The sequence below is a fragment of the Perissodus microlepis genome, chromosome 16, assembly GCF_051167445.1.
Source record: "Perissodus microlepis isolate ML-2025 ecotype Zambia chromosome 16, ASM5116744v1, whole genome shotgun sequence".
Classification (NCBI taxonomy): Eukaryota; Metazoa; Chordata; class Actinopteri; order Cichliformes; family Cichlidae; genus Perissodus; species Perissodus microlepis.
The window spans coordinates 21,841,121-21,864,262 of record NC_140476.1 but is presented as its reverse complement, the minus strand read 5'-3'; the positions used below and the strand labels follow the sequence as shown (position 1 = coordinate 21,864,262).

General features: G+C 47.1%; 1 protein-coding gene across 1 annotated transcript in view; it reads left to right on the top strand.

The window, feature by feature from the left end:
- The window catches only part of bcor (BCL6 corepressor), a 38,519-nt gene extending 19,667 nt beyond the window's left edge, over positions 1-18,852 (top strand). Inside the window, exons 4-14 of the mRNA XM_084954572.1 lie at positions 1,014-1,070; positions 1,624-1,783; positions 2,856-3,194; positions 4,269-4,553; positions 5,854-6,179; positions 7,406-7,690; positions 14,226-14,392; positions 15,156-15,301; positions 17,158-17,235; positions 17,400-17,553; positions 17,639-18,852. Of these exons, the coding sequence (XP_084810698.1) occupies positions 1,014-1,070; positions 1,624-1,783; positions 2,856-3,194; positions 4,269-4,553; positions 5,854-6,179; positions 7,406-7,690; positions 14,226-14,392; positions 15,156-15,301; positions 17,158-17,235; positions 17,400-17,553; positions 17,639-17,969 (2,328 nt within the window). The 3' untranslated portion in view covers positions 17,970-18,852. The remainder of the gene's footprint in view (positions 1-1,013; positions 1,071-1,623; positions 1,784-2,855; positions 3,195-4,268; positions 4,554-5,853; positions 6,180-7,405; positions 7,691-14,225; positions 14,393-15,155; positions 15,302-17,157; positions 17,236-17,399; positions 17,554-17,638) is intronic.
- The last annotated feature ends 4,290 nt before the right edge of the window (positions 18,853-23,142 follow it).

Here is a 23,142-nt window from a genome sequence, read left to right as displayed (position 1 = left end):
CTGAGTGTGCTAAAGAGACATGTACAGTAGTTTGGGAGCATGACTGTGGCACCCTCACAGTTCACACTGCCTTTGGCTACGCTTAACCCCAAGGTTAGGGCCAGTGGAGGGCTTGCAGTGTGCTTAACAACCAACAGCTGCCCTCTTCAGGGTTTCTCTAAGGCTTTCTGCATGCCCCCATCCGCCATTCACTATCCTCACCCAACCCACCTCCCTCCAATGGCCTGTCCTGCCTGGTTGCTGTCTAAGGTCATAATTCTCCTCATCCCCGCTCCCGCCATTGGCTAAAATACCAGCCCTCCTAACAAAGATCACATGACCTCTATAAACATACTATTACAGTAGTATCACCTACATTTAGCTATTATCCACTGTCATTCATACATGCACACTGAGCTATTCATTTCAAACTGTTTATGTCTTTCGGGGTTGCCTTTTGCTCAATGCTGAGCACAGAAACACAAAGACACACTATGCTATATTATCCACTGGCTCAGGGGCAGAAATGTTAATAGGTTGCACATGTCTGTCTATGTTGTGAATGCACCCTAGAAAACTGTGGTTTTTGTCTTTTGTCATGCTTGTCAATCCACAGCTGCAACTCAAAGCTATCAAACACTGGATTTCTGGATGCGTAAAAAAAATCAGATGTGGTCTGCTTGGATCACCCCCCTGCCGCCAAAAAAAAGAAAGAAAGCAAGACAGCTGAAACTGAATTGGTGTCATCAATTATACCTCAAATATCCGTGTTATTTCCATTCAAATTTTCCAATTTGTCACTGGTGCAGTTCAGAAATTATTTGATGGTTTTGATGCAGTGTTAATTGACCTGTTGATTCACTTTAATTTGATTGTTATTTTTGTTGGGATTGTGGCTACCTGTTCTGTGTAAAAGAAACATGTGGAGAAACGTAACGTAAATTCATTTATTTAAAAAAAAGAAAAAGAAAAAGATGAAATGCTGGACAGATATATTGAGCCCCCCCCCCCCCCCCCCCGTTCTAATTGCTTAGATGGAAGTCATATCACGAGAGGGGAGTAATATAAGTCAACCTGCAGCTAACTGGGAGGTCAGTTCTTTACATTTCTTATCACATCTGCCTCTGACGGGCTCTGTCTCCTTTGTACTGTGTATCGCTGCACACTTCTTTTTTTATTTTTCCCCTCCCCACTCCCTTCTTTCCTCCTTTTCATCTCCTCTCTCCGCCTCAGGGCTTAGATGTATATGTTTCCAAGCCATGTTTATGTTTCAGGAAGGGAGAAGCCAGGATTTAAGCCCCAGAGCGCATGGACTGACAGTGGCTGCAGTAGTCTAACCTGTGTCTTGACGCCGTGCTTGTGATTTATCTGTCCTCCTTTGTGTCCTGCGTGTATTTGTGTGCGTGTTGTGAGTGTGTGTGTGTGTGGGGGGGGGGGAGTGGGGGGAGGTTAATTCTTTTGGCATATTCTTCTTTTGTTTTTTAAGACGATGTGATTTCTCATGCTTTTTTTTTTTTTTTTTTTTGCTTGTGTAGCTGTTGAGGCCAGATTTAGGCTTAGAGAGGTGCGTGTGTGTGCGCGTCGTGGGCAGATGATGAGTGGTTTTCATGGGTTTTCTCTGCATTTTTGTGTGTGTATGCACAGCGGGCAATGATGCGGTTCTCGGAGCTGGAGCTGAAGGAGAAGGAGGGCAGCGGTGTGTGTATGACTGCCTCGGCAGCAGGACGGGAGCTGGCAGACGGCCAGTGCGGAGAGAGAGTGCTGGAGTACTGCCAACACACCACCAGGCAGGGAGAGAGGGAGGGTGAGTAACCCAGCACCACACACACACACACACACACACACACACACACACACATATATACACAAGGCATGCACACACATACATGCAGACACTCTGCAAATGAACACTCACAAAAAAAAGGGACACACGCACGCAAACAATAGGAGCGTACACACTCGCTCTCATGCACTTGCAGCAAATGCTGAGGCAAGACCGGGTCACTCTAAAAAAAGACACTCTTCCACTCACACACAGAGACACAGACACACACACAAGCGCGTCCGTGCGTGCACGCACTTTTACACAAGCTAGGCAGCGCAAGCCAATGAGCGGGCAAGAGAGAGACAGCGAGGGGGAGTTTTATTTTCAAGAAGCCTTTTGTGCTTATCTGCGCAGAGAGACGATGGCGAGGGGAGGGCAAGGGGGGAGAAGGAGGGGCAGGGAGTGCGTGAGTGAAAGCTGGGGGGGGAGTTGGTGGGTGAAAGCGGATGGGAGAGCGCAACGGAAAGAGCGGGGTGGGGAGCGGGGTAGTTACATTGGCTGGCAGCCCAGCTGTGTGTTGGAGCGAGGCCGCAGCTGACGTGTGAGCCTAATTATGGCATGGAGAGAGACAGAGAAGGAGTCGACGACGAGAGAGGGGAAGGAAAGGGGGGGGGGGTAGAGTCACGCTCTGTGTGAGAAGGGCGTGGTGCGGTCATGGAGGGGGGGGCAGGGAGATGACGAAAAGAGGGAGAGGGAAGAGGGATGGGAGTCGCCATGCACAACATGTGCGCAGGATGTTTTCGTGCCTCTCTCTGCTGGAAGTGTGCACGGCTGCACTGAACCATCAGGCCGCTGGCTCGGCTCGCATCAGATTAAAAAGTCTTTACCTCATCAAAGTTTTACTGCCTGTCTTTAAAGCAGAATAAAAGCTGGCTGGTGTTTAACTGGCATTCTTGCTCCGTCAACCCTCACCAACCACACCTTGTGTCACCCTGTTTCCCTGCTTGTTTTCTGTCTGAAATCTCTTCCCGTGTGTCTGCACCCTTCCCATCATCTTATGTTTATTTTTCCTCTGTTCGCTTCATGTCCCCGTCTTCTCTGCTTTGCTCAGGTGTGCGGCCGGCATACGCAAACAACAGAGTTCCAGTCCTTCAGAGGTGTGGAGGGCAGAAGGAGCCTTTGTCCCATCCTCATGAAGCCCAAGATGGGGCCAGAGGTCCAGGCCAAGGAGGGCTAATGGATGGTGTCAGGAAGGGGATGAAAGAGTGCGAGGAAGGTCACTGTATGCCACCCACACTGACGCCATCAAAGGGCTTCCCCGACGAGAGGACTAGCCCTGGCTTTGGGGTCACCAGGAAACGCCCCCTTGGCCTCAAAGCGGAGGACGAGGACACAGAGATGGAGGGAGAAAGAGTGATCCACTCGGAGAAAAGAGCCAAGCTTTGTACGGGTGAGAATTTCACAAACACGCGTGCATCTCGCATGCCTCAAATAGCATCCCCCTTCTGCTCTTCATCCGCTTTCCATGCATCCTTAGAATTCTGCCCAGTTAGTTTCCCTTCACCGTGTGATGCCGAGCACCGTTTCATCCCTTGTTCTTTTTTAAAAAAATCCCACTTTTATTATCACTACTTCCATCCCAATCAATTCCACCTCACATCCGTTCCATCACAACACGCTCTTCCTCCCCTTTCCTGCTCTCTGTCCTGTGTTTCGCTCTGTGTGGCAGCCAGCTCTGAGAAGTGTTTAATCCTGCCTTTGAGCGGAGTGCGAGAGAAGCGACGAAGAGGGACAGCTATTCCCTCTGTCTCTCTCTCTCTCTTCTTTCAGCACTGCCGTTCCTTCGCTGTGCTTACCCACCCTCTTCAAAGCTGCTCTTTTCTTCTCTTTTCATCTCCTTTCTTTTTTCCCTCATCTGTTTGGGTTTCCTTTTTCTTTTCTCGCTGGCATGCGGTATCGTGCTTGTTCTCCTCGGCACTGGCAGACGAGTCAAATATCCGTCCCCTGTGAATTTCATGGGGGAGAACCCTCCCTCTGCTTTTCCAGCCTTTATTGCTTTGTTTCTCCACCCGACTCTTGACTTCTCTCTCCTTTCACTCCGCAATCTGTCTGCTCTACATCCTGCTCCCTGCCTCTCTTGCCTGGGTGTGTGTCACATGTAAGGCTTAGATGGGGTTTTACCAGCCATAAGAATGTCCTGATTAATGGCCTTTGTTCTTGGTGCTCTGTAGCTTGCATGTCAATATCTACAGTAGTTTTGCATGTTGCAGACGGTGACAATGACGGCTTTAGAAAGCAGAAAACCTTTTAATCCAAATGTCAACTCAGAGACACTTAGAAGAAATCTTTTAAGTAGCTCATAATGCACTTTTCAGACTATCTAGCGTTTTTTTTTTTAAATTACCTTTTTATAATAACCGAGGCTCGAGAGCTTGCTCTTCACATCTTTGCATCGAAGTTTAAACGCAAAAACCATCAAATTGTTCCGTTTCAAGCAACATTCTGTGTTTGTGTTCATCTGCAGACGAGCGTGAGAAAGCCAGTGCGGACGACGACGACGACGAGGAGGTGCGGAAGCTCAAGGTCTGCATAGAGCTCAAGGGACTGCGACTCAGCAAGCCTGCCGCAGGCGCTGCTTCACCTGATGGGTCCCAAATCAAGCAGGAGAGGGCATGGCCTCAGCCCCGATTGGTTAGCCCTACCCAGGGCCTGCGCGAACGCAAGATCAGGCCCGGCGAGCACGAGGACAGAGCCGCAGCGCAGAGAAGCGAGATCAACAGGAAATGGGGCTGCGAGAAGCTGCCTAATGGTAAGAGTGAACCACCAGCCGTACAAACCGCCGAGTTCAGCTAGGGTAACGGAAATCTATCTTTGGCTCACGTTTCACTTTCTTGTTGAGCAGTCTGTCTTTAGGGGATTTCCCAAAAGCTGTCAGGGAGCACGAGGAGGGGGGGGGGAATTCTTCCTCTTGCCAGGGTAAAGGCTTGAGGAATCAAAAAAAGGGGGACGCAGAGAACCACAAGATAAAATGCCTCTCACCACCCTCCCGGTGCGCGTAGATTTAGGCTTTTTCTTTCATGTTCAGCTGATCTACAGCGGGGTCTCTGTGAAGACGATTAAAAAGCAAATGAGGGGAAGTGGCTGGTGGAGGTATGTGTGGGCAGGTGTAGTGTGACTAATGTGTGATCAATGATTTTCTTTTTCTTTCCCCTTTGTTGGGTGGGCGAGGTAGAGGGGTCTTACTAAAGCCAGGGCTTTCCCTTATGAGAAACGCAAAATGGCGTCTCCGAGGCAGAAGAGAGAATAAAAGAGCAGTGGCGAGATTAAAGGAAGTGAATAAAGCAGAAGAGGGTTTAAGTATTTCTCTGTAGAAACCACAGACCATTACCGGGCACTGATTCTTTTTTTTTTCTTTCTTTTTTTAAAGAAATAATATATATTTATTTAATTACCTCTCACCTCTCATGACTGTGACAACGGTTGTGTTGATAATGACTGTGGTTATTCCACTGTGTCTATCTGTGTGTTGTTTTTTTCTTTTTTTTCCCCTTCAGAAAACCGCTAATCACATGAAATGCATAAATCTGCCTGTTAAGGATATTGCATTGTAAAAAGCTGTTGTCTCTGCAACAAATTGCTGTTATTAAATTGTTATTCTAAAAGTTGTACTGCAGCAGAAATCAGACCTAGACCAGATCGCGGAGTAGATTAAAGCGGGTTTGCAACGATCCTTAGGAGCAAATGTATTTCCAATAAGCTTTTCGACATTGAGGTTTCAAGGGCAGCTTTTTTATTTTGTGTAAATATGTACTATAAGAGGCTGAAACCAGACAGTGCCACATTTGTTTAAGGAGATTACTCCTAGCCGTGTCCTTGCTGCAGTGAAGAAGTGCACAGGAATCACTATAGCGGTGTTTATGCGAGCTTGTGTGCGAGAGTGTGTGTTTTTTATTTATAATTTTTTTTTTTTCCCCTGGGCGAGCAGGCATGCTGCGCTCCCAGACAGCTCTGTGTGCTCATTAATAAACCAACAGAGGGTGAGAGATGGCCTTGCAATACTTTCCTATCCTCGCACTTGCTCACTCTGCCTTCCTCTTTTCCTTCTCCAGGAGTAGCTGCTGCCGTCGCTCCCCTCCCCCCCAGCCAGCTGAAGGACAGAGCGCACCCGCCGAACCCCTTCTCAGGTGACCGTGGCCTCAAGGAGTCCAGGAGGGGCCCCCCCTCTCCGGCCCCAGAGCAGTCCGTGGGAGGCACCCCTCCCCTCAAGGTCCGTCGCCATAGTGACACGGACAAACCCAAGGGCAAGCGGCCGTGCAAGACCAAACACACCAGCCAGAGGGAGCGAGAGCGGGAGAGGGAGAAAAGGAAAGAGGCAGCCGCCAGCAGCCCGGGCCAGCGTTGCGGGACTGAGCTGGGAAAAGCTGAGGATGACAAGGTGAGTGCGACCAAGACGCAGGCGTCTGGATGTTTGCAGCGGCAGACTCTGTTTCAGTATGCCTGTTGGCGCCTCTGATTATGCAGCTGGGGACGGGAGGGAGGGACTGAGGAAGGAAGTATGTTTACAATGTTTAGAGGACTGCTGGAGCTTTGACCTCCCCGCGCCCTCAGCGGCTCCCTGCGGAGGGCCCCGCGTGCATGTGTTTGTGTCTCTGGCCTTAATTGTCGAACGCGTGTCATCATTTTGTGTGTGTGTGTGTGTGTGTGTGTGTAGGTAGGTGAGAGACAGGGGTGCGAGTGTCTGCGTGTTCGCAAGCATTCAAAAACCCTGGAGCAATTATATATCACACTCACTCCTGAACACAAAGCTACACACACGCACACTTTCTCTCACTCGCACAATGAGGAATGTGGCAGCTACGACTGAGCATTTGAAACGCCGAGTTCAAAAGGAGGAGGAGGGGGAGGGGGGAAAGAGCACAGGGGAAAAATTGAGGGGAAAAAAGAAGGCAAGTCGTTTTCCGCCCGTGCTGCTCTCCTCCCCTGCTCCTCCTCAGCCTGACAGCTGCTTCGACATGGAATTCCACTGAGAGGGCTCGCAGTGTTCGCACACACTCAGTCACACACGCACACACTCAAGCAGGCAACTCCCTCTCTCGTGTGTTGTGTTCAGAGGGCTCTGTTGGTTTAGCAGTTAAAGAAAAGTGGTGTGCCAACCTGCACTGTTTTAGGGCGTGAACACTCGGCGTGAAAGCTTTGTGTGTGAGTGTTTTCAGCGATGCATAGCGTATCTCCCAGACACAATAGTCATATATAAACACAGATGTTGTTGATAAAAAATCAATCTGAGTGTGTATATATACAGTAGGTATGCTGTTAAAGAGGTAGTTTGGAAGTCATGTGAGGATAATTGGGGTGGGGGTGGGGGGGGGGGTCTAAACACATGGCTTAAGAACAGATTTGAACTTCAAATTTCAGTATGAATGTTGGGCCCTGATTCGAATACTTAAACCACCTTTTTAATTGATTCTCCTTTTAACTTATTTAAAAAAGTGGATATCATTTCCTGTGCATGGATGCACATTTTAATTTCCCTCTGTGCGCGTGTGCGTAGTCTCATCCCTGTCCCCTTGGATGCTCGTGCTCGTGTGTGTCTGTGAGTGTCCCGTCTGCTTCGTGGCAGGGACTGTAACGCTCTCTCCCCATCTCTCACTCTCTCCTCAGCTGAGTGAGCAGTGCAGCGCTCCGAGGAAGAGAGCCGCTTCTCCTAATCATTATCCCTGCTCTCCAGTCAAGCCCTGCTCCCCCACCGCGCTCTGTCCGCCCTCCCTGCAGCTCCAGGCTAATGACAGAGCGGGCGGTGTTCCACCAGAGCCGGCGGGCTTGCACAGAACCCCCCCTGCCGAGCCCTCCGTGGTGCGTCCGATCCCGCCAGAGGCTCGTCGGCTGATTGTGAACAAGAACGCCGGGGAGACGCTCCTTCAGAGAGCAGCGCGACTGGGCTACGAGGTAATAGGCTTCAGTCGAAGTCATCCTCCCTTCTTATCTGCTTTCTCTCTTCGCAATTTACACCCTCAGACTTTGTCTTTTCCAAATCTCTCGCTTTCTCTCTCCCTTCTTAAATTGAGCTCATTTTCTCCACCTACTTTGTTCCTGTCTGTGACTCTGCCAGACGTCGCTTTACTCTTTTTTTTTTTTTTTTTTCCCCTTCTCAGAGTTTTTGAGATTCTTCTTTCATCTGTCCTATTCTTCCTCTTCTTGTATGATTTCCTCCTATTTCGGCCTAACTCGCGATTTCTACTTCACATGCTCCATCTTTTCGGCTCCTCTCGCCCGCTCTACTCTTTCTCTCTCTCAGGTTTCCGCTCTTTCCCTCCCCCCCTTTCCTCTCAGCGCTCTCTTTCTCTTCCTCTCTTTGTGACTCAGATTGTCGTTGGCACCCCTCCTCTTCCCCACAAGTGCGCACACACACACACAGCCTCCCCTCTTCTCGCCTCGCTCCGCTCTCACATCTCATTAATTTTCCGTGAGGCGAAGTGTGACACACACCCCGGCGCGCACACACGCACAGAAACGAGCACGCGCAGGCAGCATGAGGGGATCGGTGGGATCATTATGCGCAGACTGATGCTCGCTGCCTCTCCGTAGCGGGAGATTTTTTTTTTTCTTTGCTGCCGATCATTTGCTCCTAAACCAGATCGTCTCATTCTCCCCACACGCAAGAAAGAATGAGACTTGTGTATATTTTACCGACTCTTGTTCGCTCTCTCTCAACTCCCATTGCTCCGAAAGCTTTTAATTAAAGTTGGATGGCCCGCTCTCTCGTTCTCCCTCATCCCCCGTGTTTCTCTTCGTGAGCCTAAACGTTTCTCCCCCTTGTTGACAGATGTTACAAATTGATTTATTGATCTGAGTAGTTTTAATGCTACTTGAGCCGCGGATTCCTGCTCTGTCACTCTGTGTGTGTGTGTGTGTGTGTGTGTGCACGCGTGTGTGGGCGCCTGTATGCGTGTCCACTCCTTCGGTATCTCCTTTGATGCCGCCTGTGTGCGTGCGTGATAATTTTTATCACCAGCAGAGGAATCTTCTCAGAAACTGTAAATAGGTGTGGGTTTCTTTTGTTGCTCATTCATGAGTTGCTTTATGGTTGTGTGTGTGTTTGGACACGTTTATGATGATGAGGTGCGTGCGCGCGCGTGTGTGTGTGTCAGTGATTATGTGTGTGAGTCTGAATGGGAGAGAGCGAGAGTGTGAATGAGAGGTAAGCACTGGGAGTATAATCGCGTTCTAATGGCCCTCTAATGTGCCGTGGTGACTGTGGTTAGCAGTGGCGGCGGCTGTTTTTCTCCCTGGCTCGCTCGCTCTCTCTCACTCACACACACACACACTCTCACACACACAGATACACGCGCAAGAACAGGGTGCAGCGCAGCAGCAGGGTTCAGTCAGCCGTGCTGGAGAGAAGCTGGCTCGTCTCTCTGATTTATGCGTCTCTCTCGAACGTTTTTTTTCCCTCCCTCTCCTTCTTTTTTTTCATTCCCCCTTCGCATTTTTCCCTTCCTGCGCTCTGCATGTGGAGAGGGAATGAAGGAGGAGGGAGGAGAAAACCTGAGACTACACAAACAAGGCGCTGACCGCTGCGCAAACAACCCCCTCTCTCCCACCCTTTCTTTCTCTCTCTCTCTCTCTCTCCCTTACTCCCTCCCTCCCTCTCTCTCTCTCAGGAAGCTCGTCTCTCACTGCCTGTGTGCGATAAGCCTGGGGCAGGCCCCTGGGGCTCCCACACATGCACAGGAACACACACACCAACTATGCATAAGGCCTAACACACACACACACACACACACACACACACACACACACTTGCATACAAGCCTGTAGATGCGTACAGCGCTTGTCTCACGCTGGTGTTTAAGCGCCGCGAGCTCTGGGCTTATCACATGCAGGCAGAGAGATATGAGGGCCTGCGAGACGGAGGCACGCACACGAACACAGCTCACATGCCGATTATGAGCATGCGACGGAATACGTGCGCGCACGCACACACACACGTTCTGACCCAGTAAGCACATGCACAGGCATCCTGACATGTTTCTTCTCCATATGCCACACAGACAAGACGACTCTCGGCGTTCGCTGTCGCACACCCACATAGACCTGCACATGCAAATTCAGTGTCTCCTCATGCACGCACAAGCCACTAAATACACCGCTGCATCTTTTTTGTGTGTGTGTTTGTGTGTAAATCGGTACATGCAGGATGCAGAATCACCTCATGCATGCGATTCTAGCACACATGCACTTCTCCGTGCTGTTCTCACTGCCCGGGCCGACACTGTGCATATTTCACGTTCATTTAGTTTTGCAATCCGTGCCTCTGCACATGAAAGCCCACTCTCTCTCTCTTTCTCTCTCTCTCTTCCTTCCTCCCTCACTCCCCTTTTATTCTCTCGCTCTCCCTCGCTCTCTGAGCATTTGAAATGGTAATGAGCAGAGATTCTGCGGATGTCTTCATCCCTCTAGTGCTGGGGCTTGGGGCCCCTCAGCTCTCTGCCCATTGAAAGCTCAGATAAAGGTGCAATCTGTCATTTATTCTCCCCATGAATCACTTCTGATTTTTCTCCTCAAATCCATGTATGATCCAAGCAAAGAGGAAAAAACTGGATTGCATTTTAAGTGCATAGTTGGACCAGAAAGCGTGATGGAAAAACTTGGAAAATGAAATCACTGTGATCAGTGGTTTTTGTGGTAAAGTACATCCACAGTGTCTTAAAGTTCAGCTTTGACCGATGGCAAGCAGTCCCGACAATGCTGACCTTTGATGGAACTACAGACCAAAAAGTCCAAAATTTAACACGTTATCACACTAACTGTATTGCATTTCATTAAACAGACTAATACTGCACATCTCTTTAACTAAACAATTTTAAGCTGAGGTCGTTAGGGTCGTTAGCTTACTCGTCGCAGGCCAGCTAGCTATGACAACTGTTTTGGCGGGTTCGCACCATCATATTGTTGGGTAGTAGCAGTATCGCTTGCTAACTAGAGCTAGTTAGCAAAAGATTGCTAACTAGCTTCGGACGTAACATCAACGTTTTTCGCAAACTTACATTTGCACTCTGTCATCTTCTGATCCAACGAAATACCAATAGCTACTAATAAGGATTATGCTTTCCGTATCCACAAGCCTGCTTGGGTCCAAGTAATGTAAATTTCATCATCAGACGGTGAGTGTGAAGTTCTGTGGGGACGTCTGCGTCTACCTGCTTTTGGTGACTGCAAGGAGAATTTACATTACAGTGCAGCAGCTACGCATGCTCACAAAGTGGTGGACTTCAAAGAAGCATAAAGCAGGGGTTATACTTCCGAGTCTGCTTGGGACTTGACGTAAATTTCATCATCAGACGGTTAGCATGAGGGTCTATGAGGAAGTCCGTGTGCATTTTTTCATCGGCTTCAGTACAACTCGACTGAAACGAGACGAGTCGCCCCCTGCTGGTTATTAGCAAAAAATTGTGAGGCAGTCTATGTTTAATATACAGAATATGGTCAACAATAACACAACTGTAAACGGTTATTGCAAGACCATTCGCATACCACAGGGTATGCATGTGCAGCAGGCAACGGCACAACAGGATTGATGAAATTCAAGACAAGGTTTAGTTTTTTCTACCTGGACTACCAACGAGGTGGAAGGTAGAAGCGGCAACAAGAAAACCAAAACAGACTTTGCGGTGTTGCAGAGAAAATGTAAGGACAGTGGCAGGACCATTTTTCATCGTTAGTAAAAGCCACTGGCATTGGCACAAGAAGGACGACCTCAAAAGAAAAGTACGCAAGCTTAGCTGTAATGGTTTGATCAGTGAACGCGGGTGTTGCGTTATCATTGTTTGTCCAGATTAAAACAATATCTCATCATTTTCACACAAAGGCTGGGTCAGCAGAGCTTCCAAAGGTTTATTTTCGGGGCTCCTAAACCGGCCGAAGATTTTGGACAGCGGATGTGAAAGCAGAAGTTTTAAAATGAAACTGGATTAGTGTGGACGTACCCATTTAAAAGACACCTGTGGAGAAGCTTTAATGTGCAGGTTACTGATGAGAATGGGACATCCTCCTGTTTTTCATTCTTCTTTTTAAGTTGGCTTAAATGGCATATGTGTGGCTGAGTGTGAGATTAAGTCTGACTGACATCATGAGTAGTTGCATACTGAGGCTTCCCGTCTCCCTCCAGCGGTGCCATTCTAGGAGGGCCGGGCTTTCACGCACACTTTACACATGCACTCAATCATCCGCACATTTCACTTTTCTGAGCACGCACAAACTTTGCTGCCTAGACTTCATCATTCAAAGGAAAGCCACTCGTGCATCTGCGCACGTGATTCATCTCGACATGACCACATGTGCTGTATGCGAGGACTCTGCGAGCCGTGAGGGGTTAAATGTCTGAGTGATGCATTGATTGCAGGCGAGCGCAGGGAAGCATTCTAGAGAGGGAGATTAGAGGACGGAGCGAAAGAGCGAGAAGAGGAGGAGGGGAGGGGTGTCTCATTTTACTGCGGAGGAGTGCGTGCGTGTGTGTGTGTGTGTGTGTGTGTGTGTGTCTGTCTGGCGGGAAGCCGGGGCTCTCATGCTAAGCTCCTCGCTCTCTCCCAGCGATATTAAACACGGCTCCGGAGGTTTAGCGCTACGCCTCCTCCACAGCCACACACAAAAAGGCACACGAGCGCACAGACACAGACCGAGGAAAGCTGCATATCAACACTCTCTACCCGTCAGTCTCTCTAACACTTGCTCTCATTCACTCACGCAGACACACACACACACACACACACACACGCAGAGCAAGTGGAATCCCCCAGAGGGGAGCTTGAGCACAGTGCTCCTGAATCTCTCTCCAGCAGGCAAACAGAGCGTTGGCAGTGAAAGAAAACCAGTTGGAGCGTCTCTCCACCTTCCCTCATTTCTCTCTCTCCCTCTTTTTATTTTGCACTTCTTCCTTGCCTGCTTTCCCTCTTCCTTCTCTTTCTCCATTATCTCTCCCGCCTCTCTGGCTCATCCGATCGCTCGCTCTATCACTCCTTTCACCCCTCCCCGTTTTCACGCCGCCACCCACCACCCCTTCATCTCTTGTTATTATCAGCTGCAGCCCAGAGGACTGCCCCGGCAGATTTCATCCACAGATTCATTTATCTGTCATCTGTCGGGGTGTTGCCTCTCGTCTGTCCCGTTCCGCGTCCTCTCTAACCCTCTGCTCGTCCCTCTGTCAGTCTGTTTTCTCTCTCCGCTTGCCTTTCCTTCCCTCTTCCTCCCTCCAGCCACCCTGTTCTGAAAGCGCGAGTGAGAGAGAGATAAACACTTGGACTAGATGGCAGCCTAGAATTAGCATAGAAATGGAAGTTTGGAGTCATTTCCCAGGTTCAGATGAGCAGCTCTGCTCCCCTCGGCACAGGACTGTCAGCAGGACAGGGTATGAATGTGTCTGGATATAAGAGTCACGTGTGTGTGTGTGTGTGTGTGTGTGTGTGTGGTTACAGTTGGATCCATAAGTTTTAAAAAAATATATTTATATATAATTCTGCTTCTATATACCACTACAATTGATATGAAATATAGCAATTCAAGGGGTTTTAAGACAAATATTGTGTTAATGTTAACGAGTTCAAGCTATTTTTTTTCTATATTTCTACGTGGCATTTCCATTTTCACAGGTTCAAAAGTGAAAGGACAATTTACTGGTGTCGTGGAGACGGGCCACTCGTGGTCACAAAACTACTCATTTCATGCGAATTTAAGGACATATTGGATTTCAAAGCTATTTTAACGTCTGGATATATCTATTTGGGTTTACAAATACTAGTAATAGCCAGTGCCACACTAAGTTGCCTATCCAAAAGGGCACAAACTAACAAAAAAAAAGCACACTTGTCTGACTCAAACGGGCCCTGTATCGACACACTTTTAGGCTGCTTTCTGTCTCTCTGGCTCGTCTCTGTTTAATGGCAGCAGACGCTGCTCCAGTCCAATAAAAACCAGTCTGACTACTTAGTGCTGGACCTCCAACTGTCACAGCCCTAGACCAGAGAAAACGCTTCCAGCTCTTGAGCGGCGCTATCAAATCTCTTTGTTCCGCTTCCATTATGCTGTGTTCAGAGCCCAGCCATTGTAACTGGCTGCCACAGCAGCGTCCAGGCCCAACCATGCCCCACACACACACACACACACACACACACACACACACACACACATACGTGCATGAGGAGAATCTGGCAGGCTAAATACAGTTGAGTCACACTTGGTCTCCTCGATGTGTTTGGCGCCAGCTCCAGTATTATGGAGCATTTGTGTGTGAGCGTGTATGTTTGTCCAGCACAGGAAACACACTCAGTTCCTCCTTTCCTTCATTTTTCTCCCTCAGGAACCGTAAAGGGAAGGACTGTTTGCGCATGCATCTGACTTGTGTGGCTGCTCTCGCAGTGTTTGCTTCGCAGATGCTCACACACTAAGCCCTGCTCTCTTTGTTGGCTCTTTTTTTTTTTTTTTTTAGGAGGTTGTGCTGTACTGTCTGGAGAACAGAGTGTGTGAGGTGAATCACAGAGATTACGCCGGTTACTGCGCGCTCCATGAGGCGTGCGCCCGCGGCTGGCTCACCATAGTCCAACACCTTCTGGATTACGGGGCTGACATAAACTGCAGCGCTCAGGACGGCACCAGGTAAACAAACTCTTTCATGCACGTGCACACTCGATCACAAACACCAGCGGTTACATAAACACCCCTCTTAGGAAAATGCAGAAATGTAGGGATTTTCTTTTTTTCTTTTTTTGGTTTTACATGAATTCCCGAATAAAGAAAACCAGGGCTTGGCCATCAATAAAGTGACGCGAGCTTTCTCATAACTAAAATTTCTGGGATTTATTTTACATTATTGTACAAGAGCAGTGATTTGGCTGATTAGCTGCACTTTTGGAAAGGGAAGGCTAGTACTTTCATTGCAGTGTTATTAAAATTTACACTAGGGGGTCTGTTCTAGGAAACTGTGCTCAGGTCTTGCAGGAGTATTGCCCATGCAGTTTTGCTTTTGAGATTTGCAGCATCTGCAGTAAGAACAACGGTAGTCTTATAAATCTGAATTTCATTTTACTTTATGTCTCGCTACGTCTGAGTTTAGGGAAAATCTAAATAAGGAAAATATATTTTGTGGCGCTAGATCGTCCCTGTAAGTTTGATCAGAAGTGAATTCCCAAAAATATCCTCCACACCATGTATAAATTTTATCCATGGATTCTGAAGGATATGTGGATCCGAGTTAGTTTAAAATATTTTCTGAAGAAGGTAAAGAAGACATTTCCCTCTTATAATTTTAATTTGATATGTATTTGTAAAGTTAGGATGCAAAATGCAATTTTCCCCCTAATCTCATCCTGGTAAACCACTCCAATAGTTAATCAATGAACTTACTTCCCTGTGTGTGTAGACCGATTCACGATGCCGTGGAGAACGACCACCTGGACGTGGTGAGAGTCCTGCTGTCTTATGGCGCCGACCCCACCTTGGCAACGTATTCTGGCCGTGGCCTTCTCAAGATGACCCACAGCGACAGCATGGAGCGCTTCCTCACTGGTAAATGTGATTTTCTTACATATGAAAGACATTAAACTGAGTCCTTGACTTCAGATTCTTACATTTGAGTCTCATTTTGGCACGTGTGATAGATGGCTTGCAAACAAAGCCTTCTGAGTTAGGCCATCATATGTAGGAATTATCTGCAATATGAAGAAAGACAAAACAGATCTTAACAAAAACAAGATGACTTGGAATTTAAGATCCTTATTAAAATCGCAGTGTAGTAAGAGCTAAAGTTGGTAGAACGTTTCTTCTCTGATGCAGACAAAATGAAATGCAAAAGCCACAAAATTTGAATATTAATGTGCCTTTGACCACAGATCATAAAACTCAGCAATGCTAGAAAAGGGAAATAAAAGCCAGCGCGAAGCAAGGAATTCCTTTTCAAAAAACACACACGCACACACAAAAAAACAAAAACCAGAAGGCACACCGGAGTGTGGGCATCAAAAGGTGAGGCAAGGGTAAACTGTTAAAGAGATCGGTCACGAGCCCGGTTCCCGAAAGCTCCCATCTTGGCTTGTTCGCTGTTTGCTGTTCTTTCAGCGCTCTGACCTCTGTGCAACCTGTTGGTGTGAGGCCCTCTCCCGCAAATCCTCCCAACTACAGCTCGACACGTCCGTCGCTGTCATCCCCGTCTCCCCTCCAGCGACCTCCCTACCCCTCCTCTCCCCCTCCCTTCCTCCCTCGACCACCTGTTAGACAGGGAGTCTGAGCCCGCCGGGGTGCGTGCTGCTGCCTCTGAGCTCCTCTATCTGGTTACTTAGCAACGGCAACTGTGTTTGCTCAGCGTACGTGCGGAAATGGGCTTTGCTCTGGCTAGAGACTCTGCTTTTGTACGCGTGCATGTGAGCGCCTGTCTTTTCACAAGGCTGCCACGCTACAGTCTGACGTGTGTGTTGTGAGGGCTTGATGTTTGTACTCGGGTTGAGTCAACACGAATCTGTGCACAGGAGGAGGAGGAGGAAATGAAAGCACACACACACACAAACAGGCTCACGTTTCCCCTGTAGCCAGCTGCTTGGTATTACCTGAACTAGTTGAAAGCTATTGCCTGAGAGACACTCGGGGGCTCGTAGCGAGCAGGAGAGACGATCGCGGAACGGAGGCGAAAATAAAACAGGTGGCAGGAGGAGGTTTATGTGAGTAGGTAGACGCCTGCGAAAGCTGGTGCTGAATGTTGAAGAGAACGCGGGTGGATGGATCGATGTCGGCAGGGAGATCGAGCACCGGAGAAAATGAGCGAGTGCAAGCGATTGCTGCCCTCCCTCCACCTGGTCCCACTCATCTGGAGGCCGTTAATCCCTCCAAACACACGCCAGACGCCCCACGCCTCAGCACTGGCACAAAGCCCAGCTCTCACTCTGCAAGTGTGTGCGTGCGCGCGCATGTGCTGAATACACACTTTGCTCTCGCTGGGTGTGCTTATCCAGCTCCCTCTGCCTGTTTGTTTCCATCGCTGTGTGTGTGTGTGTGTATGTGTGCGCACTCGGCGACTGTGTGTGGTTCTTGTTTGATTCCTGGCAGCAGTCTGCAGCCCTGCTCTGCACTGAGCCAGCTCTAACCCAGCGGAGACAGCCACTCTCCTCCCCCGTGGTAGAGCCGCTGGCCCCTGACCATCAGCCCTCCTGTCCTCCCCCTCCTCCCCCCAAAAACATTTGCTCTGTTTGTTTCTCTTTTCTCTCTTGACACTCCCCCTCACCCTCCTCCTCCTTCTCTCCTCTTTTTTTTTTCCTGCGCTCTTTATCCATTTTTCTGCTGTATTCTCCAAGGGCAATTGTATTTGCCTCGTTGCCTGTCCCCAGGGCTCTGGCTCTTGAATAACAGGCTTCGCTCCTCTCCTCTGTCCGTAGATTATTTTGCCGACGTTCAGGGCCGCTCAGATGACGACCCAGGGCTTTATTGGGAATTCTATGGCAGCGCTGTGTGTGGTGAGTACTGATCAGCACTCTGCGTGTGTCCTTTAGTGCTTACAAAGTCTTTATTTTTAAACATCATCAGTGTCTGTACGTCACTCTTTTAGGCAAGGCAGCTTTATGGTAATGTTGACGCTCACTAAAAAACGATCCGTGCTTTTCCTTTTTTCTGTGTCCAGAGTCTACCGAAGAGGGCGGTGTCTATGACATTTTAGCAGACGCCCCAGGTCCAGATGATGAAGATGAGGATGATAAAAGGGAGGTGTTTGAGTTCGAGTTCTCCGATCGACCTCTTTTGCCTTGCTACAACATCCAGGTGTCCCTCTCCCAGGGGTGAGCATTAATCTCAAAAGCAGATTACATTTTCAACTCTGTTTTTTCCTAAATTCCTAAACGTCTGTTAATTATTCTCTCTCAGGCCAAAAAACTGGCTGCTATTCTCCGATGTGCTCCGTCGGCTGCGGATGTCCGCTCGCGGTTTCCGGCAGGCCTTCCCTCACATGGAGGTGGTGACGGTAGCGGAGGCGGAGTTTTACCGGCAAGCATCTCTGTCCCAGCTCTTCTCCTGCCCAGAAGAGCTGGAGGGCTTCCATCCCGACAGCAAGGAGCTGCTGGACCTGGTGGAAGACAGCGCAGAGCTCGCAGCCCTGCTGGGCTCCACACTGGAGTTTCTGGACGACCGCTGGGATCACCCCGGTGACAAACTCAAGGACAAAATCAAGGCTGTGGAAAAGTTGGGCTCATCCTGACCCTTTGACCCACTGAACCTTGATCATTATCGACTGCAGTTTGCTTTAGAACCGAGCAGGGGTTATGACGACATGCCTTAGCCTGACCTTTAGTTCCTGCGCTTCGGCCCGACTCTGGACCAGCACTGGTGCACTGTACAGATGGACTGACCTACTGGCTGATGGGCTGCTGAAACATTTCCCTCTGTTAACTGAGGATCAATATATTTGTGACTCAATAGACTTAATAATGGTCTTATTTTTATAAATTAATATATGTATAAATAAATATATAGATATATATATATATATATATATAAATATATAATATCAAGAGATTTTTTTTTTTTTTTTTTTTTTGCTCACACGCCCCTCTGAAAGATTTTGTATGGCAACAGAGCGTAAGCGTGTTGTCAGCAACTGGATGGCGTGCGTGAGCGCGCGGCACATTGTGCATGTGTGTAGTTGTACAGAATAGTACCGAGGCTGTGCTATTGAATGTGGTATTTGTGTTTATAGGAAGCACATGATGTCCTGTTTTTCTCCCCCCAGCCATCCCCTCCTCAGACTTTAGTGCTCGCTTGAGCCTCAGGGGCTTTTCTGTTGTTGTTGTTTTTTTTTCTGGATGTTCAAATGTTGCTTCCTGTTTAGTCTGTAATTTAACATGCAAACTACAAAATTGTATAATAAAGTTTTAAGATAATGTTGATATTCACCCCTTGGCACAGCTTGTACATAACAAGGAGGCTACTGCAGTAAGGTAATTTTTGGTGTGTTCAGTTTTGTTTTGTTTTGGGTTTGTTTGTTCTTTTTGTTCTAACTTTGTAATTAAAATATCTCATAATTTGTATTTATATTTTACAAACGAAGTTGCTTTAAAATAAATATACAAACCGCAAGATGATCTACGTGTCCTGCTCCTCGTTAAGTCATTCGTGAAGTCATTTGAATTCTGAGAAGTTGAGCGGTGATGGGTGCCCTGTCGATTTCAATCTGTGTGTGTAATTACTCCTGTGCCTGATGGAAGTGCGATCCACCACGATCCTCTATTGCCATCTCTTGGAAATTTTAAGTATTGTAGGTTTAGTGCAATTTATTGCTGCAACCCTGAGAGAACAATGTGCCAACTCCCCTTTTGCCGCCTATGTGGTGAACAGCTGCTGGCTTGCAGCGTCCTCTAGTGTATAAATCTGCAAACACCACCCATTCAATGGGGCTTCAATTCTAAATCCCAACTTTTGTGTGGGTGCCCATGCTTTTTAATGTTAATGGAAATCCAAGAGGTTTTTGATTGCATCAAGGCAGGATTGGAAAACACAATATGTGAGTGTGTGTCATGATTTGATTACTTGATTAGCCAAATTAAAAGTTTTTTTTTTTTTTAAATGGTAATAATCACCTAATGATCTTCTTACTATCAGCAAAACCAGCAATGAAGTTCTCCTTCAAATGAGTAGTATCACTGAGGCTGCGGATCTCTATTCATTTGTGCCACAGATCTCTACTGTTGTACACAAGTGACTTTAAACTTGGAATCATTGTTGGTGCCAGACAGACTAGTCTGAGAGTTTCAGAAAGTGCTGCTCTACTTGGATTTTCCCACACAAATGCTTAGAATGGCTTGTAAAAGAGAAAATATTAAGTGAGCAGCAGTTCTCTGGGTGAAAATGCCTTGTTGATGCCAGAGGTCAGCTCATAGGAAGCCAACAGTTACTCAAATAACCACACACAATAACCAAAGTATGCAGAAGAGCATTTCTGAATGCGCAACAAGTCTAACCTTGACGCAGATGGGCCACAGCAGCAGAAGACCACACCGGCTCCCACTCCTGTCAGCTAAGACCAAGAATCTGAGGCTCCGGTTCACACAGCCTTGACAACAAAACTGGACAACAAAAGGTTGGAACGGCACTTGGTCTGAAAACATTGTTGCTGACCATGTTCATCCCTTTATGACCACAGTGCACCATCTTCCAGCAGGATAACGCTCCATGTCACAAAGCTCTGATCACCTTAATCTGTTTTCTTGAACATGACAACTTACTTCAATGGCCTCTATCGTCACCAGGCCAGATTTGAAATGGGAGATTCACATTATGAATAAGCAGCTTCAAAATCTCCAGAAACTCTGTGATGCCGTCATGTCAATATGTTCCAAATATATTCACTATTTACTATTGTTTGAGAAATGTTTTCTAAATCCACAGTGTCCATCTTCCATAACACGAAAACGAGAGTGGGAGTTTGCCAAGAGCACGTATATGTTACTTTATTCACATGTTTAGGTCTTGTAGTGCTGCTGTGCTTCTGTGGCACATAATTCTGGAAATGTATATTTCAGCTAAGCAGTTTGGAGCCAGGTGATAAGGTGAGGTTGTGTTTGATAGTGTTATTTCGTACTGTAAGCCAGCTGTCACTCAGGAGTTAACGTAGCAATAAGCAACACGTGTTTGGCGTCACTGAACAAATAATCCATGGTAACATTTCAGCATATTGTTACTCAAGTGGTCCGGGATGGGACCCAAAATCTCTTCTGGGCTCTGCAGGTTTTTGTTTTTGCTAGACTCGTGCTATTGGAGTTTTAATAGACAACATTTTCTGCCACTGTCTCCTGGAAGATATTTATAATGTTTCACTCCATGTGAAAAGAGACAGAAATGCTGTAAATTTGTTCAAAAACAAAAAGAAGAGCACTTCAGACTCTGGCTGCTTTCCAACCCCTGCACAGTTGGCCAATAGCCAGTGAAGGTGGTGAATGTCAAATTGGTAGTTTCAGAAAGTCAGACAGGTGTGGAAAAAGGGGGTTTCCTAAGGCATCTGAGCATTCGGTGAGCATTTCTGACAGACTGCACAGACGCCTTTACGGTATAGGAATAACAGTTGCTATCCAGGGCTGCGGGCAAAATATAAAATATATTAAAAAAACGCAATGCAATTGTCAGCTGTGTGCACTCTACTAGATAAGCAATGATTGCATGCACGCTACAGGGTTTGCTGGACTTGTAGGACTAGCCCACAGCCCCACAGTGAAGCAATCTGCAGTCTTCATCACAACTTCCACATTCCCTAAATGTTTAGATTAACATCGACACATCCGTTCAGGAAATAAATATCTGGATAGACAGACTGCTGTGGATGGAAACAGCAAATTGCAGTACATGAGCATAAACCAAATCAAGTTCTTCAGACAAAGTTAAAGATAAAGACAAACTAATGTCATTCTGGGGATATAAGATGATCTTAGGACTTCTTTTTAGGTCCAGCAACATCACCCAGAATGCTCAGTGTGACTGCTTGCTTTTGCTTAAGTAGGAAGGACTGAGATGAACTCCTTTCTGCATGCAGGTAGAGAGGAAACGGCCCATTGCAGATATCCAGGTAAAGGTGTCAGACTCATGTCAGGTGTCAGAGTCTGTCAGACAGCTAATTTAGATGCTGAAGGCGTTAGTTTGTCAGCCGAGACTCTGAAGAGTCATATCCTGAGGCAGAGGTTGCAGGAGGGTCACAACTCAGTGTCAAGAGGATCTCTACTCTGACTAACTTCCCACTTTACTCAACAGCAGGATGTAATTGCAGATAAGGGCTTTGTCTCTGAATATAAACCTCTAATAAGCACTTATTATGGGCACTATTAAGTGGAAAAATTGGGATGACACATAATATGGCGTGGATATGCTCATCACCCACGGTGAAGGCTTTGTTTCTTTCTAATTGTCAGTAAAATTCATTAGAATGGAGCCAAGCAGACTGAAAAATGAACGGTTGCGTGCAGCTCGATTTAGTTGGTAATGTCTGAATCTTGGGGTTTTTCTCCATTATTAATGAGCTCCCAGAAATAGTCTGATGATTTAACTGATTTATGGAACTGAAAAATCTCAAGCAAGTGTTGTGATAAAATTTGATCTGCAGTGTCGATAAATCAGCGCTGAAACGTCTTTTAGCCACTGCAACCCTGACAAAGGACAGAAAGAAAAGCTTACCACTCTTACTAAAAGGCAAACCAACCAGGGGGGCATTTCTGAGTGCCACTCTGCATGCATTCCACTTTTCTTTTCCTGTCAAAGTGCATTTGGACGGCTTGTTGACATCTACAGGGATGCAAATGGACACACTTCAGCTTGTGCACAATTCTGACACGCTCTTACTTAACCCTCAGTCATTTTTTTTCTCTATTTGGCACGGCATTCTGATGAAAAGTCGTGTTTTCTCTCAGACATTTCTTGGGTTCGATTTTCGAGCTTTGCATGGAACGATTTGTAATCATTTTAGAATTAAGACAGCATAACGGATACCAGATGACTTTTTTCACCGCATCATCATCTCTGGAGATGATGGAGCGGTTATCTTATTTTGACACAGCCCTCAGACTTAAGGATAAAATCACGGTGACTTAACACTGAACGTGTGGAAATATGGAACCGCCTTAGGCCAAGTCAGAAAACAGGCGTGTGCTTTGCTTTGTGCCAGCTTCTAAACAAACCAGTAGGGCCACAATGATAAAGGTCAAATACCGATTGAACATATCCACAACTGGCAAGTTTTGTGTGCTTTGGTTACTACATTGATTTGGACCCTGGTTACACTGCATTCCCAACAATGGGAGTGCAGCTGTAGAACCATTTTCGTCCCTTTGAACATCTTTCGATGTCATTTCTTCTACCATACATTTTTAAGTGCTGAGCTATCACCAGCTTTTCTGCAGTCTTCTTTTTCTCGATGAAACGCTCTGATCAAGTCATAAGTTAAGAATTCAAGGCGTGTAGATGAAAAAGAGGAACTGCCAACTGTAGTTAACACACACACACACATTCACACTCATTTTCATATCTTAGTGGGGACATTTAATTGACATAATGCTTTTCCTGGCATCTTACCCTAACCCTAACCATGAAAAATGAATGCCTAACTCTAACCCTCTAAACCTAACCATAACCTAATTGTAACCCTGACACTAAAACCACATTTTGAGCCTCAAAAATGCCTTCAAACTCATGGGGAGAGGCATTTGGTCCCCATAAGTGACAGTTGGTCCCCACAAGTATAGTAACACACACACACACACACACACACACACACCTTCTCCCAAACATAAAGACAAAGTGCATTCGATTCCATTTATTCCTGAAAGACTGAATCTCTAACATAATGGAGACCACAACACCTGCACTTTACAGCAAGTTTGCTGCTGGTTTTA